Below are 27,426 nucleotides of genomic sequence, written 5' to 3' on the forward strand. Positions count from 1 at the left end.
CCTCTTTTCAATGGAACTGTAGCCCTATGTTAGGGTTAGGGGTGTGCACCAGGGTAGGGTTAGGGTTAGGAAAACCAGGTGTCCTGGCACGATTCTGATGGTAGGAATGCGTTCGGAAGGGGCAGAAAGGATGAGCAGTGCAAAAAAAGCTACTCAGGGAGGGCTTTTTCAAAATTGCCCTCTTTTTAATGGAACTGTAGCCCTATGTTAGGGTTAGGGGTGTGCACCAGGGTAGGGTTAGGGTTAGGAAAACCAGGTGTCCTGGCACGATTCTGATGGTTGGAATGCGTTCAGAAGGGGCAGAAAGGATGAGCAGTGCAAAAAAAGCTACTGAAGGAGGGCTTTTTCAAAATCGCCCACTGCAGCCCTACCTGCAGCTGCCCGGGCAGTGCCTGGCACAAGCGGAACCAATGCCACGTCCCATCCAGAGCCCTCGATGCAGGCTTCCTGTGGCCCGTCTCCTATCTACCAGTGGTATCACCATCACAGAATAGCACAGTTTTCCCTAGTAGATGAATTTATTTCCAGAGAAATGGGTTTAGGACAGCTGCAGAACCCAGGAGGAACGGTGCCAGCCCAAAGCGACCAGAGACAGTCTTTCCCGAGTGTTTCACCAGGTGTCGTATTATCACAACTGCTATTTAGCACTTTTAACCTGCAAGTTGTGTCTTACAACTTTTATGTGCTGGCTGCTCCAAGAGCCCAGTGAGATCAATTGCTATTATTTCTCTTTTATGGTCCGATAATGTTTTTAGGTGAATAATGAACACTGAGAGCCAGAGACTTCAGGACTGTGAAACCCCAAATTGACCCAGACAACCCTGGTTCCCCCACCTGCTGCAGAGGTCCAGGTGGACCTTCCTGTACCCCGCACTCAAAGCAGGATGGATCTCATCTCAGATTGATTTAAATCACTAGTCAGTAAGACCAGATTTCAATCATGGTTCTCTACATAATTTGCATGCCTGCCTGCCTCACGCTAAGTAGGGGAACGTCATTAAAATATCCCCAAGTTTTCTCTTGCAGGGAAAGAAAAATACGATAAACCCCAGGCTATACACAAACAGATCCAAAGACTTGTGGAATATTCTGCTCAAAAGGTTTCGCTTTCGCATTCACTGCCTGCCCCTCCCTCCTCACACCTTGCTTCTTCAGCAGATCTATTCCATTCCCATTGAATCTGTTGAAAGTTCGCACTTAAGAGGTAAGGGGTTGCGTCTATGTACATAGATTTGCAAAGAAACCGTGGGATTATGGTCTTTTTCTCAACTCTGTATGTTTATTTTATAACATTTTTACTGTGAAGAAGAGGCATGTGAACTCTGCAGACACAAATTCACAGTTTTGAGAACTGTAAAACCAAGCATCTGTGATAATATCTCCTATATAGAAATTTGCCCAGTGATGTTACAGAAACCTCTGGAAGAGCACGATACTGTGAATGAATTAATGGAATTCATTTCTAAAAAAAATCAAATATTGCATGAATATACAATATTTTAATTATGCTACATAATTAAAAACTAATCCTTATTTCATGATGAATAACTTTTGAACTATAATGTATCTTAAAAGGAAAGCTACCTTTAGATTTTTCCTCAAAAAGGATTTTATTTTTTAAAAATCCAATTTTTAATTAAAAGAAAACCCCATCCACCCTGGCTCAAGCCTGGCACTCTCTCTCAGGACCAAGGGACCATCCTCTGTCCAGAAGTTCACACTCTGTGTTTCACAGTCTGGGGGAACCAGCTGTGGCCTCAAACCCAGCTGGTTTGCCAGAAGACCTCCCCCTATGCTGGAGGCTGCCTTGAGGCCCACCGTGAGGCATTCCAACTGCCCCAGATGGAAAGTCTTATTTGACTTTGCTGCCCACCACACATTTGAACCATCTGACTGCTCAACACAGCAAATTCTTCTCTTTATGAATTCTCTGCACCAACACCGCCTTCAAGACAGCATCCATTCACGTCAACAAAGCCACAATCTCATCCTTCCACTCCCCAGTTCACAGCCGTTCCTCCTTCTCCCTCACCAGTTTCCCTGGGGTATCACAAACCTCACTCCACCAATCCATGTTCCCAACACCAGCCTGCACATATGCAGGAGAAACCCGCCCAGTCCGGCAGCAGCAGGAAAGTAAACTACTGCACCTCAGAAACACGTGACTTACCTTTGTTGGCCGAAAAGGAGCCATTTCTGTGAAATGCAAGTCAGCGCTGCAGAGGTATCACCCTTGACTTGTGCTTCTTCCCATCTGAAATAGTTAGGAAAGCATGCGATTAGCATGGCGTATCTTCCCACGGCTGACCGAACTATTCTATTGCGCTGGGCCATGCACTTGAAAAAGGATTCCCATAAAATGTCACGCTGGAGATGCCATTCCTAGCCATCGCTGCTTATAGCCAGTGCGGCACAGTGGCTGGAGTGCTGGTCTGCGACTTGGGAGTTCTAGTCCTCACCCAGTCATGAAACTCACTGGATGACTTTGGGCCAGGCACAGACTCTCAGCCTAACCTACCTCACAGGGTTGTTGTGAGGATAACATCAAAGAAGCAAGCCACTTTGGGTTCCTTGCAATAGGAACCAAGATGGAATAGAAATATAATTGAATGACAAATCATCATGTCCACTGAGGACTGCTTCTTACAGGCACGACGCTGCCACATGGGCCTTGAATCTTTTAAAAAAATCATTAAATTCATAGGCCATCCCAACATCTTGTAGCAATGAACTCCCGCCTACTTTACTGCATAAGAAGAATTTCCTTTCAAATGAATTGCCAATCAATCCTACAGGGAGACTTCCAAATTCTGGCATTTTTATACATACACATTCTCTCTTGTTTGCTCTATCCACGCCATTATTTGCATAGATCTCTATCATTTTCACAGAAAGATGAAGTGAAGTCTCAAAGTGTTGCAAGGCTGTACAAATGTGTGTCCAGCAGCTGCTATCAATACTTCACTTATTTACTTATTTGCGTAATTTCTGTACTGCCCAACAGTCAAAGTTCTCTGGATGGTTCACAAAGCACATTAAAAATGCCAATTAAGATACATACTGAAACATCATTGTGGATGTTTCAGCCTGTAGCTCCAAATATATTCACAGTGAGATTTTCATAACTTATCCCCTCAAGCCAGAAAAAATGGTCCATCCTCTGTTGTATGAACAGTGCAACAAAGAGGAGCGCTTCGTCTTTAAAAACTACTAACGTAAGAGCTATCCTGCACTAAGGCCGATTTAGTCCAGCATTTTCTTCAGGAAGTGGCCAAACTGCTGCCACTGGGAAGCCGCCAAGCAAGGCACAGGCAACAGCGCCCTCCAGCACCAGCCTTCGGGCAAATGCTGCAGCCACGCGGCCCTGGAGCCCCGCGGCATAAGGCTTGGTGACCGGCAGCCAGGCACAGCCTTCTCCGTGAAATCGCCCAGTTCCCTTCGAAAGCTGCCCGAATCAGCGGCCATCACAGCATCTTATGGAAGTAAATGTCATAGTTTCTGTCCATGTGAGTAGTTGCCCAAATCTCCCACCCAACAGCTCCCTGGGACAACTCCAGCATTACGCGGGGGGGAATGTCTCCCTCTCCACTTCCAGTGCAGCGGGATAATTGTACAGGCTCCACTCACATTTTTTCCAGGCCAAATGCTGCCAGCTATTGCAACGTTTCCTCGCTGGGGAGGCCTCTGGCTCCTGAACAGTTTAGATGCCCTTTTCTGCGCTGTCCTTTTCTAGGTGCAGCACCCAGGCCTGAACACAATATTCGAAGTGTCACACAACTATTTGTATAAGGGCAGTCTGATACTGGCAGTCTTATTTTCAGTGTCTTTCCAGCTTATACCTAACGTGGAACTTGCCTCTTTCGCAGCAGCTGTGCCCTGGGCGGGCTGTTTCGCCAGGCTGCCAACTGCAACCCCAAGATCCTTTTCTTGGCCAGCCGCTGTTTACTCAAAGCCCATCAGCCTCTTCTGGAAGTCGGGAGTTTTTGCCCCAAAGCACTTCATTTCACACTTGCTTACACTAGTCTACATTTACCCTCTTTTGGTGCTCCTTACAACTTGTTTTGTGTTAACCATCCTAAAGAATCTGCTGTCATCAGCAAGCACGGACTGCCTCCTGCACCGCATCACATTGTTCCACGGTTGTATAACGCACATCTTGCTATGAGATCTTGACTGGGCAACCCAAGACACAGAAGCAAACCAGGCAGTGCAAATACGCGCAGGCCTCGAGAAGCTGGACGTGCCGGTGCAGGCGAGGCGCTTCCTGCTTACAGCGAAGGCCCGCGACCAAGAAGCGCGCGGAGGGCGGCTCAAAGGGCCCTGCGCTGGCGTCGGGCGCGCGCCCGCCGTGTACGCGGCTCGGGCGCCCGGGCGCGCCAGCGGCCTCGCGGGGACGCGCCTCCGGGCGAGGGAGGGGCCCCGCGGCAGAGAGTCGCCCCGTCGCCGCCTGGCTCGCGCGGGCTGCCCTGACGCGGCAGGGTCTCCGTGGCGCCGAAGGGGCCGCCGCGCGGAGCCGCCTCGGCACAGGCGGCAGGAAGGGGCGGCCGAGCCGAGCTCGCTCGCGCTTCTCCCGAGAACCCCGCTTGGCTCCGGGAGCGGCGGGGGAGCCAGCACCGGCCGGCCGGCCGGCCGCCCGCCGCAAGGCCCGGCCCCGCGCGCCCCCGCGCCTCACAGCAGCGCCACGGCGGCAGCTCTCGCGCCCGGCCCAGTCCAAGGGCTGCCTGCGAAGCCGACCAGCCAGGCCCGCGGAGGCGGGCCCTTCCCGCCTCCCGGGCGCGCGGAGGGCGGGGCTGACGCGCTGCTCCGGACGCGATTGGCGGGAAGGGCCGCCTGTCCAGAGCGCCCTCGCGTCTCATTGGCTCGGCCCCGCGCACGGTATTGTGGGCGCGCGCGGCGCAGTCCGGCGCAGGGCCCAGCCCGGAGGGGCTGTCGCGCGCGGCGCGCCCCCGCGGCTTCTGCCGGCGTCCCCGCGCGGGCGCGCCCCCTGCCGCTTCGCACCCGCGGCCAGGCTGCCCGGCAAGCCGCCCTTCGTGGGGTAAGTACGGTGCTCCCTCCCCGGCTGCGGCCGCTTCTCAAAGGCGGCACCCCGCGAGGCAGAGCGCGCCCTCTCCCGGCTGCGGGAGGCGGAGCCGCGGCCCATCGACGCGGATGCACCGAAATCGCAAGCCGGCGGAGAACCTTTCTGCTGATGAGCACCGAGCCAGCCCCAGAGCGGAGGGCACGGCTGGCGGGCTCTAGGGCGGCCGTGGAAGGGGGCGAAATGCTCCGAGTCCCTCCAGGAAAAACTGTCCCGAGGGAGCTCGGCGGCTTTTGCAGGCGCCTCGCCCGGCTCGGGACTCCGGTGCTGGGGCAGGGAAGGGCGGCGGCACAGCGGCTGCTCGCTCGCGAATGGCTGGGGGAGCCCCGGCCCCTTCCGACGCTGGGCTGCGGGTGCCATGGGCGCGGGAGGGGCAGGGAGCGGTCACAAGGCCCTGCGTGCACTACAGATCCCGACCTCTCTGCAAACTCGGGATGAGGAAATTATACACAGCCTAATTGCTTCCCATTCCGTAAACATACAATCGGCATTTTCGCTCCATCAACAGCTGCTTTTGGTTAAAGTCTTTAAATAGCTGTAGCTGGATGCAGCCTATGTGAAGGCAGCCCTACCGTTGATGTTGTGCAGTGAAGGGCGGCATAGGACCAGATGCGCAGAGACGCCTCTTTTTGCATCCTTCACCACCACCTAGGGGGAGGAAGCGGTAGGACACGACCTGGAGGAGGATGCTCAGAATTTTTAAAAGAAACTTATATCCATCGCTTAAATCTAATTCAAACTTGGCAACAAATCTAAGTTGCTATTTTTTCTCCATTTCAGAGATGGATGCTTTGATGCAAGGATGTTTAAACTGGTTATGAAGCTTGGTTATGTAAGAAGCGCCGTCTTTAGCAAGTCCAGAGACAATACAAGGTTGTGGGACGGGTGGAGAAAGTGGAGATCACGTTTTTACCTCTGTCGTAATACTGGAACTTGGTGCACCCATGCATCGAATACTAGAGTTGGAAGGGGCCATAACGGCAATTGATCCCAGCCCCTGCTGTCACATGACACCACAGTTACTCCATGTCAGGACGCTGAGGTAAATTACCCAGCCGTGCCAGTGTGTTGTTTTTCAGTACCTTTAAAGAACTGCCACTACTGACGTCTCCTCAGATTCCCTGCTGCTGGTACAGAGAGGCGTCTTGGCTCAGATCCTGGAGGCAGCTTAGAGAGCCATCACAACTAAGAACTAGAGGGTGCTTCCTCCATGAACATGCCCAGTTCCATTAAAGCCTTATAAACACCCTCATCACTATATATTATGGTAGTGAATTCCATTATTTACTATAACTGCTTGGTGAAAAAAATCCTTTCCTGACCCACAAACCGGCTTCATTGGATGCCCTCCCCTTCCACTTTTTCCATCCCACACGGAATTGCTTTCTTTCTTGCCACTGAGCTTCCAGGTTGCACAGGCGTGGTGCTACAAAATGTGGTTTGAAAGTCATGCTTCCAGTAACAAGGCCTAAAATAGCAGCTGCCCTTTCTGCAGCCACACTGTGGCCTCATATTCAGCTTGTGATTTACAACAATTCCACGATCTTCCTCACTTGCAGTGTTGCTGAGCCAAGTATTCCCCTTCTTGTAATAATGCATCTGGGCTCTTTTTCCTAGGTGCTCCCATCATCTTTGACATTGGCCATGATGGTAAAGCACCTGGAAGGCACCAGGTTGGGGAGCCTGCCCTGCGGCCTACCAAGCCTCCATGGACACCTGTCCGAGCGGCAGTCCGTGGCCCCACCTGAAGGTCATCAGCAGCCACTCTCTGGGCTGCTCCAAACAGACTGGGTGCTATTTGGCCACCGCGGCCATCTCAGGCCAGGCGCCTCTGCATCTTCTGTTAGCCACAAGCTCCACATTCTGCCCTGCCTCCCCCACTGCAACGGGAAACACACAACAGGAGTGTTTTGTGAGCAAATTTATTTAAATGTTTTTAATGCAGTTCAGTCCAGAAACTGCAGAAGTAAACTAAATTTTACATTCTCTACAAAGTCCCCCTTCAATGTTTATGACTAATTCCCATCTCAAACCCACCCCACTGATGTGTGATGCAACTCACTCTTTGGGGCACACATTCGGGCCCTCCCTATGCTGCTAGGAATAGACTGCTGTTCTGAAAGAAGCCAGCCCCTGGATTCTTGAATTAGCAACAGCTGATTTTAGCAAGTCCCTGAAAAACATTATTTATATATTTACAAAGCCAATCTTCTGATAGGGTGACAAACAAGCATCCTGAAAAGGTCGGCCCAACAGCTTCAGATGGAGACGCGGCAGCCCATGCAGGTGCGCAAGCCACACCTGCCAAATCGCCCACCTCTGAAGCCGCTGGCATGAGAGGGTAAGGAGGCTTCTCTTCGTCTGACTGCAGAACTGTTGGGCCGAGGCATAATTCACGTGGGCCCTACAAGAGTTTGCTGCTGCCTTAGCAAGCAGTCCGTGTCCAAGGTAGGATCCACTTTTCTTAACTGAAAACAGCGACAGGAAGGTCTTCAGGATGCTGGCTGCTTATCTCCTTTTTCTAACCAATAGAGAAATTGCAACAGTTTCAATTTTAGGCATATATATTTATACCTGCAGGGAAACATCTCTTTGAAGGATTATGTTTTGAGCATGAAGAGAGCTAATTAATGTCATCACACAGTTGGTACAGAACAGAGCTTTTGCAGAGCTTCCCAACCAAGAGCTGGGAAGCAGTGCTCTTTCTCGTGAGATGTTCTGTCCTTTCATGTCAGCTCACGCTCAGTGACGAAACAGCTGCAGCACTGTCCCCTTTTATCATGCTGCTTTGACGCAAGCTTTTCCGATTTTGCCAACCTTGATGAAGAAACAACTGTATCTTCAATGTACAAAACTCTGGCAAAATGGAAGCCAGCCTTGTATTTTTCACTGGATAGCAAAAATTTGATTCTTGTTACAAGAAATGTTTCCGATTTGATTCCAAGGTAGTAACAATCCAGAAATAAATAACTATAAATACATTCAGTGTTCCCATCCCAGGATTATGAAGGGATAATGCAAAACGGGGGTTCAATTGCTGATCCACATCTGTTGGCATAAATGAAGACAAGGCAAGCTCTAACCATGGGGAGACGCAACTGGGAAGGGCTAAGAGAATGTGGACTGGTCCAACATCGATGGTCTTGTGGCACATCAGTTAACATAATCCAGCCAGTTCTCCCCCTAAAGGTCTCTGGGGAGCTTTCTTAGCTTTGGCCGATACAATGAGAGTATGTCCTTTCTGGAAGGGTTTCAGCACTCTGGAGAAACTGTGGCCGCCCCTCGGTGTAAGTATGCACCCCTTGCATGTGTGCATGCATGCCAAGAATCATACATACATGCGCACACACCCAGGTGGGTCAACAGGCCACGCGTGAGCAGACCGACCTTCTTCACTCGTCATTGGCAGCACTCGTTCCTCTTACTTCGCCTTGATTACGCAACTGCGGGGAAAGAGAGTCCGTCACACACAGGGACTTGCACGGAGCAAGCGGAGGGGCCTGCCCACTCTCCCAGCTGCTGCTGCTGCTGCTGCTGCTGCTGCTCTGCGCCCAGGCCAGGTGGCGGTGGCAATGGGCCAGGCGCGCCCGTGCCTGCGGCCACGAGGGTCACTGGCGTGGACTTGCCGCACGTGGATGTGGACACATGGCCGCTCTTGTCATCACGGCAGCAGCCCTGCAAGCCCAGCTCCTGCCACCGCTGCCTCGGCGGGGAGGACGGCCCGCGCACTGTGGCCGAGCAGCAAATGCAGGAGGAGGCAGACGGGCAGCGCGACAGGGCAGGCCCCAAGCCCTGTTCCCAGGAAGCTGCCCTGGTTTTGTGTCAGTTTCCCAGAGCGGGTAGCAAATGGATGGACCGATCAAAAGCAATAGGACAGGGCAAGCTGAGCAGCCCCTCGTCTCAGCCCCTCGTATCCCTTCCAACTCTGTCTCCCTTCCTGGGGCTATCGGGCCCCCTAGTGCACAGGAAGACCCCTCCAGTGGTGTCGCTAAGGGTGGGCATAGCTGGGAAACCTTCAGAAGCAGCGGCCGCGTGCAGAAAGCTCTCTGCCATCCCAGCTGAGGCAACCCGTATTGTGGTAGGCGTCACGGTTACAAAAAAACACTACCGAAAGCTTTAAACTGTACTGGTGGCCAAACCAACTGACATCTTTCCCCTGTTAAAAGCTGGTTTCAAGAGAAGCAACCAACCATTTTTCTTAGGACGACGGTATCTCCACTGCAGTGGGAATGAGGTAAGGAGGGGAAGGGAACGGGTGCAAATGGCCCCGGTATAGTCTGGTGAAAGGCAGCAGGCAGATCAACCCTTTGTTCACCTGCAGCTTTAAGGGGGTGAAGACGGGGAATCTGCTTACGAGCACCGCTTCCCATTTCCACCAGACCCCCTTTTCGCCAATGCTCGTCCCCAGAGGACAGAGAAGCCACTTCTGTTGCACTGCTACTCCAGTAAAAGGCAGCACTACATTACCCAGCAGGCACCAAAGCAGGTGGAAGGCTGGTGCGCCAAGCTGGGAGTCCACGCGAGAGCACCCTTACCGCCTCCAGCTCTCTCTGCGTTTCGTCCTCCATCCGCCGGATGTCCTCCATAGTCAGGTCAATCCACCGGTCAATCCAGCAGAAGAGCTGGCGGTGGAAGTTGGTGAATATCCTCTTTTCTTGCTTTGGAGAGAACAAAAGCAGGCTGCGAGTGGCCCACCCCGCTCCGGCAGTTCTGACGGCACAGGCTCTGCCCCTCCCCAGCACAAGCCAACGGCCCCTCGTGCCAGAGCAGACTCGCTTCCACCAGAGGCGCACCCCACCTGCCGGCAACGCCCGCCCGCCCGCGAGCTGCCCTCCTGGCATCCTACCTTCTGGATAAAGTTCTCTATTTTGTTCTGCAGCCCCCACCACTTGAACTTGATCGTCACCAACTTGTAGGCACACATTTCTGGGCAGTCTTCATCGGCGGCCAGCTCCTTCTGTTTGCAAGAAACGAGAGGAAGGGGAACTGAGGGCCCCTGGGTGGCTCACGGGCACCGCGGCTGCAAAGTCGGAGGGAGTCTCGGAAGTGGGTTAGTTAGCAAGCGCAGTGTGAACGGTTTTGCTGGAAGTCATCCCTCTTACGAGGTAATGGTTGTTATGGAATATTAAACATGCCAGGCAAGGTAAAAACTGCCCTGCAAATCTTGAACTTGGGGTCATTTTCCAAAAGCTCCATTTACCTCTTGGCCAGGTATCGCCTAAGCTTTCCAATGAAGTCTGCAGCTACGGGACTCGCCTAGCAGCCACTGCCTTTCCTCAGAGGCTGTGGAGCCAGAGATGTGAAAACGTGTGCTAGCCATATTCTAGCCTGCACCTGGCATCACGCAGGAAGTGCAGCCATCTCCACTGGGGCAGGCAACCGGGAGGCAAGACCCTCGGGCACTGGGCCAGGCTGCAGGGCCGGGAGCGCTGCCATCGCAGGTGCGAACCCGGCTGTCTGAACGGAGACTGCGTGGCTCTGGCTGAGGAGCAGCAGGCCCCGGGTGGAACTGCGTCAGCCGAGCCTCCGGATCAGATGCCGGCGACATCCTGGCTGGAAGACTCCTGCATGTTTGGCTTTCTCCTCCACAGCACACGAGGCGCTGGGCCCTCCGGAGGGCTGCTCGGCTGCTCGGCTGCTCCAGGAAGAGCTGCTGCAGGCCCTCTTGAAGCAAGCATGTGCGCTTCGTACACCGTGGCATTTTTAAAATATGCTGCAACTTAAGCGTCTCTCCTTGCAGCCGAACTGTACCCAGAACCCTTGGGGCACAGCCCAGTTGGGAAGCCTGTCCCCCTCCGAGCTTGGAGGATTGTGGCTCTTCTTTGCAAGGTGGGAGAAGTAGGCAAGGTCCCCTCCACACACCTCCCATCCTGCCAAACCTTCAGAGGGCTGATCTTGGCTGTCTAAGGGGGGTGCCTCAACCGGAGGGAAGGAGGCTGAAGCGCCACCAGGATCTGCGGGATTTCTCTTGGCGGCACGTTCTCTTTCCTGCCCCCAACCAGAGTTAGTTCTGTGAGGGGGACTGGAGTGCGGCCCCCAGCTACGAAGTTGGAGCAATCCCCTGACCCTGCTATCTGGAGATCCGAGCCATCTTGTGGCTGTCTGGATGCCATGCAGTCACTCTGCCCAAGCACTTAGTGAATGGAAGGAAACGGCACTTGTCTGAGTCATCTGGCTCTTTTTCCGCAACATTCAAAGCAGCCAAGCCATGTCACTGAAATTAACGGTGGCTGTTAGTGCTGCTCTCCAGGATGGGGTCAAGGCCACGGGGAAAGTCGCACATGCAGCATCAGGTGGGGGCTCGGAGCCGTGTGTCTGAACCGTTGAGTAACTACTGCGTTGCTTGTACAGAATTCCAGAACAAACATAACAAAACAAACACACTCAGGCACCTCACTGCTTTCTCCAGCTACAGCAACATGCCATGCCAAAATTTGGATTTTGCTTAAAGCCAGGAACTCCTCCTTACATAAAATCCCTAGTAACAGGTGAAAGGGTTTTAGGACCTGAAGGAAAAAAAGGGTGACATTGTACTTCATCGCTAACAGAGCAGGAGCGGTGTGTGATCTGGGCCGGTCCGTGCATGCACATCGAAGAGCCCCAGAATGTTACTGAGAGCAAGCAGGAGCCAGTGGTCGAGCAGAGCTCCCTCCGGGCCGCCGGCCTCGGTGACCCGGGCAGGCCAGGGCAGGCCCCCTCCCGCATGGGAGCCCGTCTGCGGAAAGCGCGCCAACGGTGCTGCGTGGCGTGCTTGCTTGCCGCCCGCGTTAGAGCGCACCGGGGCAGCCCGCAGCAGCAGCGTGCCCTCGCCGCACACCGGGCCGGCCTCGCCCATTCGTTTCGTTTACGCCCACCTTCCTTCCATCGTGGGACTCCCGGGGGCCTGCGTGCAGTTGCCGGGTGGGCCTTGCTCGCACCACAGGAGCCCTCGGGGGTGGGCCCCTGGAAAGCTGAGCCACCGCTGGAAGAGCAGCTGAGCAGCAGCATCCAGGCGGCAGAACCACCACCAGCCCCTGCGCCCAATGCCGGCAAGCCCAGGGGAACACGCGCAGCTGCGCTGGCCAAGCGCCCAACCTGGAAAGGCCAGAGGGATCCAGAGCAGTGCCGTGACATCTCCTTTGCCTCCCCGAGGGGCAGCTGGGCCCCTGAAGTGGCCACAAAAACATCCCTAGACTGGTTCCTTACACCGCTTTTCATTTGCCTGCACTGCAGAAGGAAAAACACTGAATCTGCACTTCCACCGGAGCAGCAGCATCAGTGTCTCTCAGGAGCTGCCTCGTGCCAATTCCTTCTCCTGATCTCTCCCGCCAGGGCAAAGGGTCAGCTCGCATTACCTTCCAGTCGGCACCCAAAGGGCCTCTCTTGGTCTTAACTGACTGGAACAATGCTGGGTCCTCGTCAGCTTTATAGTCCTGTGAAATACGAGGAGAAAGAAGCAGCGTCAGAGTGAAAAGAGGGTGAAATGGGAATGGCAAGGATCCTTTCGAGCAGCTGTAGGATGAGGAAGTGTGGAAGGGGCAGGAACCAGAGGCAGGTTCAGCTCTTTAAGCACACAAGCTCAGAGGCCAGAAGACCCGGTGGCAGGAGCACAAGATGCCCATGGATGCAGATTCATGCCAGCTCTGGCTCTGTGGAAACAGAGCAAGTCTGGCCCCCCGGCCCCAGCCAGCCCCGCTCGTGCAATACCCAGCACGTGGTTGTCCACCCTTTTCCTGAACAGACGGGGCCCTCATCACCTCCCAGGGAAGCCCATTCTGAATCCACGCAAGCGGATGATCCCAAAAAGAAAGCCTGCAAAAGGGGCTCAGGAGGGCAACGTCCTTCCTGCAGGCAAAGATTCAGCGGAAGCTGCCTGGGAGGTGTTTGTGGAAGGAGACAAGACCCCGGCGAGCAAGCGCCATGCGCGTTCCCTCAGAAATAAGGCCCACTGCATTCAATGAGGCTCAGCCCAGGCCTTGCAGCTTGTGCAGGATTGAGGGCCACGGAGGCGACGCAACGAAGCCATCCTGGGTGGAAGAGGGAGCAGGGAAGGCAACCTGCATCCTGTCACGGAGGAGAAAAGGCTGCAGAGCTGATTTCAATTCCTGTGTTTTCACTTTGCTCATTTCTTTCAAATCACTTCCAAAAGGACAGCCCTTTCTGTAGTTAATTGTATGTCTCCTTCTGCTTACACTTTAAAGATTCTTCCTCTCCTGGGAAATGACTTTTGTATACAAATCACACAAAACTGCTTAGACAAAGCTCTGGAGATGATTAGAAGGGCCCAAATTTCAATTTATACCTTAAGAAAGCAGCAGATGTCAGCTGAACCATTTGTATACATTTGGAAAGGCGCAGGGCTGGCATCTGAGTTTCATTAGGCCCTTCAAGAGCCTGCCGAGTTTGGAGCCGGGATGTTTATTGATTAGGGTTTTGAAACAAAAGGAACCGCCAGGCTCAGATTGTTTGGCCAAGGTTCACTCAGAGTGAAGGCCAACAGCTTGGCCTAATATGAGAACAGGCGGCTGGGGATTCGAGCCCCTCTGCTTCATTCACAAGGTTATCTGCTTACCAGGGTTCAGCCAAGCCTGAGATTTCAAGAACCATGTACTGCAGCTTGACTCAGAGAGCATGGCGAGGCATTTCTCAACTGCAAAAACACTCGGAGGAGAAAAATCAACAGGAAGGCCCCTTTCTGCCAAGAGATCTCCTTTCCCAACCAAGGCAGAAAACTTGAAAGGCAGAACGCGACACGTGCTGCAAAACATCCCATAGACCAGGGAGGGCGAACCTGTGGCACGTGCGCCCCAGCGGGCACACAGAGCCCTCTCTGTCAGCACGTGAGCCAAGTCGCCCCTGCATCGCCCCAGCAGCCAAGCATCGGATAACAGCGCACATAGGGGCCATGCGCACGCTCAGAAAGGAGTAACGGTGCCAGGCGATGACGTCACGAGCCACGACTCGTCCGAGCTTTCGCATGGACAGTATTTGCTTCGACTGGCTGTGAGTTGCTTTTTCTAAACCAAAACCTGTTTTCAGGTTTTATTGTAGTGCTGGCACTGTGCGATAAATGTGGGTTTTGGGTTGCAGTTTGGGCACTTGGTCTCTAAAAGGTTCGCCATCACTGGGTTAACGTTAGAAAAATGAGGTATCCTGGCATGATTTTGACAGTTGGAATGTGTCTAGAAGGGGCAGAAATGATGAGCTGTGCAGAAAAAGCTACTCAAGGAGGGCTTTTTCAAGATCGCCCCTTTCAAATCCCTCATGCTTAATTCCCTTTGGAGCAAAATCGGATGGAAATGAGGGATCGCTCCGGTGCTGCATCCCGCTCCATATAGATGGTTCAAAATGCAGAGCAGCACACGCTGCTGGGGGAGCCTCTGAGCAGCTCCCCAGTGGGAGAGAGACGGGGCCTGCAGGCGCCCCCTACCCTGCTGCCTCACTGGGGCCAAAGCAGGTGAAGAGCCTCTACAATGGAAGGGCGAGAAGCACCGGCGGCCACAAACCGGAGCGAGCGCGAAGCGCGAGGCTGCCCGAGGCACCCCGCTCACTGCCAGGAGGCACCCGGGCAGGGATACCAACGCATTCAGCACTTCAGCTGCCACACCTGCCGGAACGCCTTTCAGGTTGCCACCGCAGTGCTCTTCGGGAAGATGCGTGCCATCGATGCACGCAAATACCCCAATGCTGTGTCACGATGCAGCGCAACTGCCCGGGCCCCGCAGCCCGGAGGGCGACCGACTTACCCCAGGCTCCACCTGGCTTCTGTCCGCAATGTCGATGTGGACCACCTCCACCGTCTTCCAAGTGCTGGGATCCAACTCGTGCACCTGGAGTGGGGAGAGGAAGCGGAGTGGGCCTTGGCTGCGAGTGCGTCCTCCCGTGTACCACACAGGCGTGCCCCTGGGCTGAGTCCGCGTGAAGCCCAGTCCCCCTGTGCCGACAGCCTCTGCCAAGCAGAAGCAAGACGTGGGCGATTCTGGTCCCCCGGCTCTTACGTTGTCTGATGTCCCCAAGTCTGGCTTGTGCCAAGTCTCAATCTTGATGAAGAAGTCATCTTTCATGTATTCATTCTATCAGAAGCCAAAGATAAAAGCGACACAGTGACTTCTAGCGGCGCGCGCATCTCCACCTGCAATCGCAGGACAGGCGGGGCAGGGCTGAATGGCGCGCATTAACGTGGTCGCAGGGGTTCCAACAAAGCCCATCTGCCTGTGAGGAAGAGCAGCAGTGGCTCTTCCCACCCTGTCAGTTCGGACTTCTAGATGCCCCTTGCTGCTTTTAACACTCCTCCCACTGACAGGCGCTGCAAAAAGAAGCCAGCCAGCCTCTCGGTGGAAAGTTGGGGAGACCTGACAAAGGCAAAGTGTGGGGCAGGGCAGGGGGCTGGTTTCTGCCCCTGGCCTCTCCTGGAGCCTCTCTCACCAACGGCGCTGCGAGGCTCCGGCAGGAACGGCCCAAACGAGGGTAACACAGAGCTCCGCCACAAGCCGCGCTGCCCACACTGGGCCTGCCTGCATGTTCAGAACTGGCCGTGGCTGAGGACAGACGGGAGTCCAGCCTGCGCTGGAGGGCTGGAAGCGCTGGTCCTTCTGCAGCCCCAGCCATGACTGCCACTGGACTGCTGAGGGTACATCGGGGGACTGAAGTGGCACCCAAGTAATTCTCTGACTGCAAAGCTTCAGAGTGAGACACCTTGTCAGCACCTAAATTTGGCACGAATGCAACGAATTTAGTAAGTGGGAAAGAATTCAAGCTGCAGAGAACTGAGGCTCTTGTTTCGTCCTTTTCCTCGAAGGATTCGGCTCTAAGGATGGCAGACAAGGGGCAAAAGGCCTTGCACTGCCCACTGGAGGTTCTGGGCAGATGGGCCTGTGAGAAGGCGCAGTCCTGACCCTCCGCCAAGCCATGCCTGGGACGCGCGTTCCGGCAGCCAGGCAGCCTGGAGAGCGAGCACATCCTGGAGAGGCTGTTCCACGGTGTCTGAGACCTTGGTGCCCTCAGACCTCCTGTGCTCTGGCTTGCTTAGCACGACTGCAACTGGGCCACTGGCTGTTCTTTTAGGAGCACCAGCAGCTAAGCCACATTGAAAACCAAAAGAAGAGTAATACTCACAGTCACAACTGACGCCCAGGGAGTCATTGAAGGGAGGAACGGAGGAAGAGAAGGGAAACAAGCGTGAGTGAATGCTCTACAACAGGCCAGCCACACGGGTGCTTGTGTGCCATCCAGGATGAGCACGGAGTGAGAGGAGGAACTCCACGTGAAAGCCACCCTGCTCCGCATGTATGTCTTGCCTTTCTGTGGCAAAACATATTCAGGGTGGCCATATGCAATTTTACATCTCACAAAATAAAGTATAAACCGCAAGAAAGCAGAGTTCCATGTCGTAAGCAGCACATGGAACACGGCATCACGGGCTGTGTAAAACTCGACAGGAGCTTTGCCACAGGGATCCACAGGCTGGGAACCCCTTGCCTGGATTACTGCAATGCACTCTGTGTGGGGCTGCCTTTGAAAATGGTCTGGAGACGCCAACTAATCCAGAACAGGGCAGTGCAATTTTTGGCGAGGACTGGTCCTCAAGAGCGTGTCATGTGGGTCCTCCATTGGCTGCACCGGCTGCCTGTTGCAATCTGGATACCAAGCCCTACATGGGTTGGGGCCACAGTATCTGGGCGAGCACCTCGCTCCAGATAGCCCTTCCCGACCACGAAGAGCGTGGATGGAAGTCCTTCTCCGTGAACCAGCCCCACCAAAGCATGGCCTTCTCTGTGATTGCACCTTTTGTTAAGCGCACCAGGTGCCGCCACTAACTTTTTGGTGCCAGAGAAAGATGTTTTTATTCAGTCAGGTATGTTAGTAGCAAATGGTTTTAACAGAGTTTTAATTTTTACTGCTGTATACCTTGTGATTTCTTTGCCGGTTGTTAGATTTTGCACTGTTTTAAATTGGATTTTATGATTTTAGTTGTTGTTTGATTGTTCTTTGCTGTTTACCGCAAGCCGCACAGAGAGCCCCTTGGCTATGGGGTGGCATATTAACTAACTAACCTAACCTAACCTAACTAACTGTTTAACAGGTAATGCAAAAGTGAGCAGGGGGTTACCTAGTTGGTTGGCTCAACTTGTTAGAAGTCAAGAAAGGCGTTCGAGTGAATCAACTCATGACCAAGGGGGACCAGTCCAGCCGACCACACACCTCGCACGCCCCGAGGGTCCTGGTGGCACAAGTGCCCTGCTGCCCCTCCCGCTCTTGCCATGGGCCCAGAGGCACAGCCACTTGGTGCTCGCTCCCCTCCTCACACACCTGACTCGCCCAAGCTCCAGGCCTACAAATCTAGGTGGGGACGTGCCTACTGCATTCCCCTCTTCCCAGGCTGTCTGGGCTCATTGCAATTTCTCAGCGTAAGACACAAAAGCATCTTTTGAACGACTGCAAAGAGCCCACGGCTGAGTCCCAGTAGCTGCGGTCACCTCAGGGCGCTCTGCAGAGGATGCCAGACACCAGCATGTTTTCCTGCCTGGCATCAGCCAAGGGGGGCTGAGCTGTGACCCCTTCGAAAGCACCTTGGCGGGAGGAAGAAAGGAGACTCACTTGTCCGGCAGTATGGGTACGCGTTCCAGGCCTTTTCGTGAAATACCAGCGAGCCTTCTGGGGCAAACATCCGCACAAACCCAGGCACTTTGCTGCAGGGAACCAGGGGGAGAAATCAGGACATCAGGCATGCTAAGTGAATGTGAGTCCGCCTTTTCAGACAGGCGTTCCTCACCCAAGCGCATCAAACACGATATGCAGTACAAAACATGAAATGCTCTTGCAGGTTAATTCCAGGAATAACAAAGAAAATGTTATTAAAAGGAGCTTCAAGCTAGCGGGGGGGGGGGGGGGGCTTTCGAGAGCGTGAAGTTTCCTGGTAGAAGCACACCTTTCCAGCTCATTCTTTCTAACTGAGACTTGACTGGAACTCTATAATTAATGGATACAACCCCTTCAAGAAAAATAGAAATGACAAAAAGGGAGCTGGAATCACACTATATGCGAGAGACACATATCTCTGCACAGAAATACAAGAAGAGGAACTTAGTTGCCCCACTGGAAGCATCTGGCTAAATTTAAAGGGAGTAAAAAATAAGAAAAACATAGTGGCTGGCATATTATTACCATCCACCCAGTCGAAAAGAAGACAAGGATGCAACCTTTGAAAAGCAACTTGCTAGCATTTCCAAGAACGATGCAGTCATCCTGGGGGACTTCAGGTGCCTTGAGGCATGCTGGTAGACAGATTCTGCCAAGCATGGCCCTTCTAAGAGATTCCTGACATGCGTTGCCAACAACTTCCTCCAGCAGAAAGTAGAGGAAGGTACGAGAGGATCAGCAATCCTCGATTTAATATGAACTAACATGGATGGCCTGGTGGACAAAGTAACAACCATGGGAACTCTGGGGGGAAGTGACCATGCAATACTTGAATTCTCAATGGTAAAGGAGACAAAGGGTAATTGGAGCCAGACAAGCATCCTGGACTTCAGGAAAGCCAACTTTGCTTATAATTTTTCTGAGTTAAAAAAAGTCTGAGTTTTATCCACTCCTGGAGCAGCCAGCGAGGGTGCCTTTCCCAGCCCTTCTAGTTCCTTGCACTCACCCTGCTGCTATCCGCCAAACTTTTTATGGCATGTGCCTTTGCACAAGGGTCAGGAGCTGGGAAAGGAACTTCTAATGCAAACTGCCGAGAAGTGTTGGCATCTTAAAAAGCAGAGGATTCCTGTTGCTATAGAAGGCAGCAGGCAAGCTTGGAGGCGAGGCATCCTTCCTTTCAGATGCAAACAGAGCAACAGCAGCACTGCACCCAGAGCCGGTTACCTCTTCAGGTGGTAGATCTTATGAGTGTACTGTCCCTTTTCGCCATCCTTCTCATAAGGCTCGTTCGTTAAGACTTGAATCCCTTCACCTCCACCTGTTTCATTTTTACTGGCTTCAGCCACAGAATAAAGTTGCCCAACTTGATACTAAGAAGAAAGGACACAAGTGTTAAAATGCTTTTTAAAACGCCCTCTCATCTTTCAGCAGCCCATCAACAGGCCTGCAACAAAAAACCCAGTAAGACCAGGCGCTGCTCCTTTGTGGAAAGACACTTTACACTGGTCTTTGTGGTGTGCCAGCATCTTTTCCAGCACTCCGAGGGGAGCTTTTGGCACCATTCCGCATTTCTCAAGGACATGGACCTAATTTAGCCCCGCTGCCTCCAAACTCAGAGCTGCCAAAGGCAGGAGCATCTTCTGCCTGCCAGCCATGCCTTAGTTTGCTGCTGGGCCACCTTCTGGAGAATGCCCACCCACGTCCGGTGTGCAGCAGCCACTCGGCAAGCGAAGAGCCTCTTGGCTCACGCGGGCCTTTCGGGGAACAAAGCAGAGGAGGAGCGATCAGCTCAGTTCGTAAATCGTATTGTTCTGAGCAGCTGCAGCAAAGACGTTGCCCTTTCCTTGCCTCTGCCACAAGAACCTGAGAGGTTCGTTCTTTGCCAGAGAGAGCAGCAAGCATTCACCGGAGAATGCAGGCACATGGGGAGTGGGAACAGGGAAATGCATACCTCTTGCACAGAGCATGGCAGAACCACCCGGCTGAAAGACAAAACAGAAAAAACAGCTGTGTTAGATGGCCTCAGAAGAGAGCAGGGAAGACTTGGGAGCGTGAGCAGCTCTCTCAGTGTTTGGAGGACTGGGCTGTTCCAAACCTGCTGCCTGGAAGTTGCTCATTCTGCTCCCAAGAAAGTCAAATTTAGCCCTCAGAACAACCCTAACTTGACCAATCATTTATGTAAGGGTACTTATTTTAAAGCATGATTTCTGGGCGGGGCTTCTGAATGGCCTCGTTCAGGCTCCAGAAAGAGGCTGACAACAGAGCGATGCTGAGGGCTAGTAAACTGCTCTTTGTTCAATAACTCTTGTTAATTCTGCTGCAAAAAGTCAACAGCTGAAGCCAGGAAACTTTTAACAGTGGAGGGAGACAAAGCCCTATTCTTTGGCATTTCCATGAGTAAAGCACCACACATTTCCAGTAGGCAGTGCACTATGTAGGGGCAACCCTTTAAAAAAAAAAGAAGACCCTTTCGGTCACTGCTTTAGATTTCTAAGGAGGCAGCGCTCAGCTTTTTTTGCCTCCCCAAACATCTAGACATGTATGGCTGGGCTTTGCTGTACCTCTACAGAGTCTTCAGTTTTATGTTCTGATTGCAAGTTGGCTTGGGGGCCTCGTGGTCAAAGGCAGAACAGGGTCATAAGAAACAGACCAAGAGTGGGAGAAGCCAAGTCATGACTAAACTGAGCGGCTCAGCGGGACATGAAGCTGCCCCTCCTCCACACACATGCAGGATGCCATAGGCTGAATCAGCACAACCACATCTTAAGGGCGCATCTTTCAGCATCACCTGTTAAGCCAAAATAACAAAACCCAACTCCCATCACCGACCTTTTTTGTCTTTTCAAAGTGCACTGTTCCTGCTCATCAAGGGAACGAAAGCAACAAGCATAACCTCTGGCTCCTATCCATTTGACCCCCCCCCCCCCCGAGCACTGGGTGGTAAGCGAGGCTGAGAGTGTGCCTGGCCCAGAGTTATCCAGGGAGCTTCATGGCCTGGAGTCCCAGTCCAGTGCTCTCACCAGTGTGCCACACTGGCTTTTCATGCAAGCATAATAGGTTTGGCTCAAGACTGAAAGCATTCTCCTCCGGCACTAAAGATAGGCAAAGCGATTCCATGGGCCTGACAAGAATCTAGGGGGGCACGGGATCATTTGGATAGCTCACTCTGCGGTTGGACCAGCCCCCACAACTAGCATGGAAAGAAAAAGGCAGGCTGCTTTTCTGAAGCTGAAAGAGTAACCACAAAAAGGGGGCGTAGGGGATGTTCCTGGCGGGGAGACAAGCTCCACCACTAAGTAGGGTATCATGGAAGCGCCCCCTCCCCTCCCCTCCCCCCGCAAAGAGCTGGCCGTCCAGGTGCCTTGCCGAGAGCGAGAATCGTGGCGGCGCCCTTGGCCTGCAGGCCTCCCCGCTCGGCACAACGGGGACCGCGCCGGCTTGCACTCGAGGCGGCGATGCGCCCGGCGCGCAGCTGCGGGCGCTCCCTGGGAGGAGATGCGCGCAAGCAGCCCCACATCCACGCCAGCCCCGACAGGCGGTCTCGGCAGAGGCACGTGCAGCTCGTCCGCACGCGGCTCGGCGGGACGGAAAGGCGACGCTCCGCACGCACGGGGGCGACGCGGTCCGTCCGCGCCACAGCGGCTCTGGCGGGAAGGGCAGCAGCACGCCCTGCACCCGTGGGCCGGCTTCCCCAGGCAAGCGCGGCGGCGGCCCTCCGGCGCGGAGCACACCGGTCAGCCCGAACCGGCGCCGGGAGGACAGCCGGGGCCGAGACGCGCTCGAGCGGAGGCACGACGCGCGCCCTTCCCGGAGCAGCTCGGACGAGACCTGCCGGAGGCCCGGAATCCGGGGCCGCCCTCGCGTGGGGCCCCTTCTGCCGCACTGTCTCCGGTCCGGTCTCTTCCAGCGCCGCCCCTTCGCGCGCCTGCCTGCCTGCCCTGCCTGGAAGATCCTCGCGGGCGGAGACTCGCTTGGAAAGAGGCTGCGCCGTGCTCGGGCCGGCGAGGAAGGGGGCGGGCCGGCGGACGGGCCGGCGGCGAAGGCTCTCCCGGCCGGGGGGACGCGGGGCCTGCTCGGGGGCCGGGCCCAGCGCGCCTCGCTGGTCCCGCGCCTCGCGTGCCCGCCCACCGCCTCGGGCCCTGGACGCGTCCCACCACTCACAATTCCTTGATGAGCACCATCTTCCCGCAGGCAGGAGCCAAACGCGCAGGCGCGACCGGCACCTCCTACCCACACTCCACCGCGGGGCCGGCTTCCGGGAGTTTCGCCCCGCCCCTTTGGAAAAAAACAGCCAGTCGTCGTACAGCGGGGTCGCCCGCTAGCCTCTGGAGCCTATGGGAACGGCGCCTGGCAGAAGCCAAGGTGGCCCCGCCCAGCCCCCCTCCCCCCGCAGCGCGCCATAGCAACTCGGGCGACGGGGGCGGGCCGAGCGAACGGGACAGCTCGCCCGCTAATGGCCAAGCGCCCTGCGACGCTGCTCGGCGCCTCAGCCAATCGGCCCTCGCGCCCACTGAGTTGGCGGAAGGGCTTGCCTAGAGCGACGCTGCGCTGGCCGGTGCGCGGGTGGGCATGGCGCCCCCTTCGCACCCCGGCGCGCAGGGCGGGAACGAGGGCGGCTCGGAGCCCGGTGGGGCGGGAGGGGCCGCCCGAGTTCTGCTCCTGGGAGGGGGCAGCGGAGGCGCGGAGGGAGAGGCCCACCTTGCCTGCTTTAGGCCGGGACCCTCTGGACTCAGGCGGCGGCCTCGTAGTCACGCGGGGCCTGTTCTCGTTCCGCGGCGCCTTGAAGCGCAGGGCCCCGGCCCCGCGGCGGTCCCCGGCCTGGGATGGGTCCCCGCGCGTGCGCTTGCTTGTCTGGAGGCATCGGCGGCCCGGCCCAGATCCGGCCCGGTCCCCGCGAGCGACAAGGGCGTCCAGGGCTGCGCGGCGGTCTGGTGGGGGTAGCGGCGAGTGGGGCCGCGGGGGGGGGGGGGCTGCTCCCTCCGTCGCTGCCGGGGCCGTTTGCGGCGGCGCGTCGAGTCCCGAAGTCGCCTCTCCCGTTCGCGAGAGCCGGAGCAGCGAGGCAGAAGCCCCGCCGCGGAGGGCCTTCCCGTGCCTCGCCCGTCGGTGCTGCGGGAGGGCACGCGTGGCAGGAGCCTGGTCGTTCTCTGACAGCCGCCTGGCCGACACCCCACGATGGTCGTTCCAGGGTAGAGGCGGATCGCCTTGGCATAAAACCCGCTCTGTGTTTACTCTCGGCAGGGTCTTGCTAAGGGCAGAGGCCCCGAGGAGCAGCTTGGCACCTGCTCCATTGGCCCAGTGCGCTGCACGCTTTCATCGGGTTGTGGGTTTCTAGGAAGCTGCTCCAGCGCACTCTTGGCAGGAAGTGGCGTTCTGGCTGGGGCCGTTCATGGCACAGACAGGACACCAGGCTGAGAGATCTCATGCTTTAATAGACACGGAAATCACAAAGGAGGAGGCCAAATGCCTTAGCAATTGCAATAAAAATAGGAAATTATTTTTACAGGGTAAACTTCATAATATAAAAAGTTTAATGCTGTCTGGAAACGGAGTTTAATTTACAAAAAAGTCCATATAGGCCAAATACGGCAGATGCTGCATAAAGAACAGAGTGCAGAGGAGTGGCTTTTGGCCAGGGGTGTCTGATTGCATGTGTGAAAGAGAGGCAGGGTGAGATTTGCCCCATGCACCCATGAACAAAAGGCCCATCATACAAAATCACATAACCTAGAGGCAAAACAGGTGGGCTGCAGGGGTCCCTGTGGAGGCAAGCTGTGTGGGGAGGGGGGCAGGACTTGAATGCCAGTTTCCAGCACCGCCTTTCAGGTGCAGGCGAATGATGCCACTGGCACTGGCCGGCTGCAGACAGCCAGTGGGACCAGGCTGGGGGGCTCTGGACCACCCCCACTCTGACTGACTGTTGGGCAGCATGGGAAAGTGTCTTTTGCAGGGCAGTGAAACCAAACAATGGTTTGGATTTGCATGTGGCAGAACTCTGGTGGGAGCAGCCCATCAAACCTAATGCTTATTGCTCACTGTGAAAGCAGTGTTGTCACTGTACATGCACAAAAACGACAATCAGGACGACGACAAACGGGAGGAGGGGCCTGTTACCACTGTAGTGACTCAACGGGCAGGGACTCTGCTTCCTGAATTTCCCCGCATGACCACCAAACCTGTTACATTCTCATTTCCACCACTTGTGAAGCACAGACTTGAAGTGCTGGCTGAGGGGCAGAGATCCGGGCTGTGCCAAGGGAGTTACACAAAAGCAGGGAGACCCCAGACTCCATGGGAAGGTCCAGGGTGTGCCACCTTCCCTGCTGAAGTGTGGGACCTGCACCCAGAAAAGTGGGGAGGGCTGGGGCCACACTGAGCTGAGGAAGCAATTACTGTGTCTTGTCCCAGGACAATGGCAGCAGCTCAGGAAAGCACCACTTTGAAAAGGACGCCTGCCTTCAAGGGCAGGGATGGAAGCACGCTGACTCTGGAGGACGAGAGGACAAGGCTGAAGGCTCTTACCGAAAGTGTTCTCCAGCTGCCTCAGAGTGACTTTGCATAGGGTAGAGAGAGACTGGCAGCCGGTCCAGCCACAGTGTGGCAGCAGCTTAACCCACAGGTGCAGGAGTGGTGGGGCACGGCTGGGGCTCCGCTTGGGGGCGCATTTTGGAAGAGATCCTGAGGGCTCAGAGGTGGGAAAAGGGAAAGACAAGCAGGCATGGGCTACCCGGGAGTCCGAGAGCAGGAACCAGACCACGCCCCTCCCTGCTCAGCACCAGTGCCGGCTTCCCAGACCAGGGACACGCTGAGAGTACACAAGCTTTGCTCTCCAGGCTGAAGGTGGCTCCTACAGGCTCCTACGGAGGCTGGGGCTGTTCTGCAGGCCCTCTGGCTTGGTAGCCTTCCACGGAGCCACGGTCCTGTGGGCCAGCAAGGGGTGCAGCTTGGCTACTCCCAGCACAGGCCACTGTGGGAGGGGCCTCTCCTTTGTGCTTGGGCTGAGCAGCCTGGAGCTGAGCTTCAGCCGCCTTGGGAAGGAGGGCAGCCATGATGCCTGCGGTTCTGTGGTGAGGCCAGCGGACAGGTGAGCCAAGGAGAGCCCCCTGGGGGAGCAAGTGCCGCTTGCAAGCCCCACCCGGGGGGCGGGCAGCCCCTTGCTGCTGCAGGGCCAGCTTCATCAAGGCGCAGCAGCACTTTTCTCCGAGGAGAAAGGAAGACACACACGAGGTCCCCAACCTGCAGCTGTCCCGGCTGCCTCATGCAGCTCCCCTGGAGTAAACTCCATCTTTGCGAAGGATGCAGCCTGCCGTGTGTTCCTCCACAGCAGCTCCCAGGCAGCCCTGCCCCACCTGGCCAGGAAGCCCTCTGGGCCTGCAGGAGGGCTGCCCCCCCCCAACCGCCCCCAGCTTCTCCCGTGGCCAGCCAGGCATGTTTCGCAGGAGAAGCAGTGCTGCAGCCCCCTTTCCGCACGCTGCCCTTTCTGGAAGCATTGAAAGAAATGGCTTCTACCTCTCATCGGAGAAAGGACCGCGCGTTTCCTGGCAGAGCCCCCTGCAGTCCTGGACAAGCCCCCACACTCCTGTCCAAACCTGGTGGGAGGACGTGGCCGCGGCAGAGGAGAGCAGGCAGGGCTTGCCGCACTCCACGGGGCCTGCCCCCGGCCGGGCCCTCCTTGCGCAGGGCTCCAGTTTCCCCCCTTGCTCCGCAGTATTCCGTCTCGCTCAAGCAAGTGGGCAAGCGAAAGGCCCGGAAACTTGGCCCAGTCGGAGGAGCAGGTTGCAAAGAGATCTCAGCACTTGGAGGAAGGGAAGAATCGCCCGGGCGACAGGAACTTGTATCCGTTCCCGGAGGGCAGCCGTACGGGATGCACCAGGCCCGGTGTGCTGGTGTGGGGGGGCGCGGCAGCCAGGGGACTGGCAGGGTCAGTGGGCCGCCTATGTCCATTGGGGGGGTTCCTCTGGGGAGGAGAGAGGTGTTGAGGTGCAGACAGGTCCTTCAGCTCCAGCTGATCCGTGGCCGTGGCCACCACGGCCTCCCGGTTGTGCCGTGGAGACAAGTTCAGCAGGCTCAGCACATCCCTCCGGCTGGCCGCCCTCCCCGAGGAGCCCCGGAAGGCCTTCCCGGGGCTGCTCTGCCAGAACATCTTCAGGTTGTGGGTGGCCTGCACCTTCTCGTCTACAGCCGGGGCATCGGCGGGGCTGGACCGGGTAGAGCTCGCGGAGGAATAGGAAAGGGCCGGGGAGGGTGTGCTGCCGGTGGGGGAGTGATGCCCTGAGCTTGGGGAGGTGTTCTGGGGCGACTTGGAGATGTGGGTGCTATAGGGCGAGCTGGGGTACTTGAGCCGGAGGAGAGGCGGGCCCAGCGCCGGGGAGTCGGCGCTGGGGGACGGCTGGCCGCTGCGCGGGCCCAGGCCTTCTCTGGCCGAGGCCTCCGAGGTGGTGGGGCTGTTGTAGCCCGAGCTGACCTTCTGCAGGGAGGAGCTCCTGGTGGGGGGCCTGGGCTTCAGGGGCGTCGGGGACGGCGGGCCCTTGTGGCCGGAGCACAGTGGCCTGCTGAAGGCGCTGGTCTCCGAGGCGCGGAAGGAGGCGGCGCGGCCCGTGGGCACGGAGACGCCGTTGTCCAGGCTGCCGCTCTTGCCCAGCCGGCGGCTGCCGCTGCGCTGCAGGTGCTCCACGGCCAGGAGGTGGCTCTGGGTCTCCTCCAGCACCTTCTGGGCCAGCGCCTGCGGGTCCAGCCCCGGACTGCTCTCCTCCTCCTGGGATTTGACCGTGCTGTCCGTTTCCGTGCTGGACTGGTCCGACTCGCCCGTGTCGGAGCCTGCAAGCCGCCCCACCTTTTGGAAAGGGGAGTTGGGGCTGGGGATGAGCGTCATTTTGACTGGCGAGTTGGGGGAACTGACGCTGCCCTTGGAGCTGACGCAGCCCTTGGCCGCGGCAGCCTGATGAATCCGGGAGGATTTCGGGCTGGGGGAGAACTGTGCCGGGCCGGCCTCCGGGGACGCCGCCAGGGGCTCGTTGCTGACGATGGAGAAGCCCTCGTACTCCTCCTCCTCCTCCTCCTCCTCCTTGCCGGGGACCGAGCTGCTCTGCGGCCCAAAGGGGCCCCGTGGCAGAGGTGCCCGCTGGGCGTAGACGGTCTTGGGCCGCTCGGGCTCCTGGCGCCCCTTGGAGGGGCCGCCTTCGGACACACACTCGGCCTTGGAGGCAAAGCTGACGGAGGAGGTGATGGAGCTCAGGCTGTACACCGAGATGGCATCCGAGCCCAGGCTGTCGGGGCACGTCGGGGAGAAGGGCGGGTTCTGGTAGCTGAGGGGCCCAGGGTTGGAGGTGGACTGAGCGGAGGCCAGCGATTCGAGGGACGAGGAGCTGTCCAGGCTCAGCCGCTTGGGGAGCTCCGTGGAGTCTGAAGGAGGCAAAGGCAAAGGCGAAGGGAGCTCAGGCCATGCTTCGGATGCCCCAAGCCGCTCCAAGCGCTTCCCTGGGCGCCGCGGGGCCTGCCTTCAGGCGCCGGGCGTGACGAGGAGGCCCTCGGAGGAAAGGCTGCATGGAGCCTCGGGAGCAGCGTCCACGAAGGCCTCGAGCACCCCAAGCCACCCGCTGGCCGCCCCCTTCTCTCCCCTCCAGCCTGTAAGCGACCGAGGCTGTTTTGTGGCCTGTTGAAGGCACAGCCAACCGCAGAACAAGAGCAGGCAGAAGACGGGTGCCCCAAGCCCGGAGGGCGGCTGCCCGGCCCTC

At 56.4% G+C, this 27,426-nt stretch overlaps 2 protein-coding genes and 1 long non-coding RNA gene across 10 annotated transcripts in view; 1 reads left to right on the top strand and 2 right to left on the bottom strand.

Moving 5' to 3' along the window:
* The first annotated feature begins 4,982 nt into the window (after positions 1 to 4,982).
* On the top strand, positions 4,983 to 6,337 carry LOC123021472. The gene is made up of 2 exons (XR_006414326.1): positions 4,983 to 5,035; positions 5,858 to 6,337. It is a non-coding gene; the product is annotated as an uncharacterized LOC123021472 (long non-coding RNA).
* A 646-nt stretch (positions 6,338 to 6,983) lies between these two features.
* Positions 6,984 to 21,924, bottom strand: PITPNB (phosphatidylinositol transfer protein beta). 4 transcript variants are annotated; one of them, XR_006414325.1, is made up of 13 exons: positions 21,857 to 21,924; positions 19,647 to 19,677; positions 18,920 to 19,065; positions 17,654 to 17,745; positions 16,172 to 16,179; positions 15,055 to 15,129; positions 14,803 to 14,886; positions 12,412 to 12,489; positions 11,470 to 11,583; positions 9,924 to 10,034; positions 9,613 to 9,735; positions 8,416 to 8,520; positions 6,984 to 7,598 (listed from the first exon to the last, which is right to left on the bottom strand). XR_006414325.1 is itself a non-coding variant. In XM_044426194.1 (13 exons), exons 1-12 carry the CDS (start codon positions 21,874 to 21,876, stop codon positions 8,470 to 8,472), a joined length of 933 nt encoding a protein of 310 aa, XP_044282129.1. In that variant the 5' UTR covers positions 21,877 to 21,924; the 3' UTR covers positions 6,984 to 7,598; positions 8,465 to 8,469. The 4 variants fall into 4 exon arrangements, 3 of the variants coding, with proteins under 3 accessions (XP_044282129.1, XP_044282128.1, XP_044282130.1); XM_044426194.1 differs by having other exon boundaries at positions 8,465 to 8,520; XM_044426193.1 differs by having other exon boundaries at positions 6,984 to 8,520.
* Positions 21,925 to 23,104: 1,180 nt separating this feature from the next.
* Positions 23,105 to 27,426, bottom strand: part of TTC28 (tetratricopeptide repeat domain 28) — a 71,312-nt gene continuing 66,990 nt past the window's right edge. For all 5 annotated transcript variants that reach the window (XM_044426185.1, XM_044426184.1, XM_044426187.1 and 2 more), the window contains one exon: positions 23,105 to 27,094. In XM_044426185.1, coding sequence (XP_044282120.1) covers positions 25,482 to 27,094 — 1,613 coding nt within the window. In that variant the 3' untranslated portion in view covers positions 23,105 to 25,481. The remainder of the gene's footprint in view (positions 27,095 to 27,426) is intronic.

The sequence above is a fragment of the Varanus komodoensis genome, unplaced genomic scaffold (genome assembly GCF_004798865.1).
Source record: "Varanus komodoensis strain SLA01 unplaced genomic scaffold, ASM479886v1 scaffold165, whole genome shotgun sequence".
Lineage (NCBI taxonomy): Eukaryota > Metazoa > Chordata > Lepidosauria > Squamata > Varanidae > Varanus > Varanus komodoensis.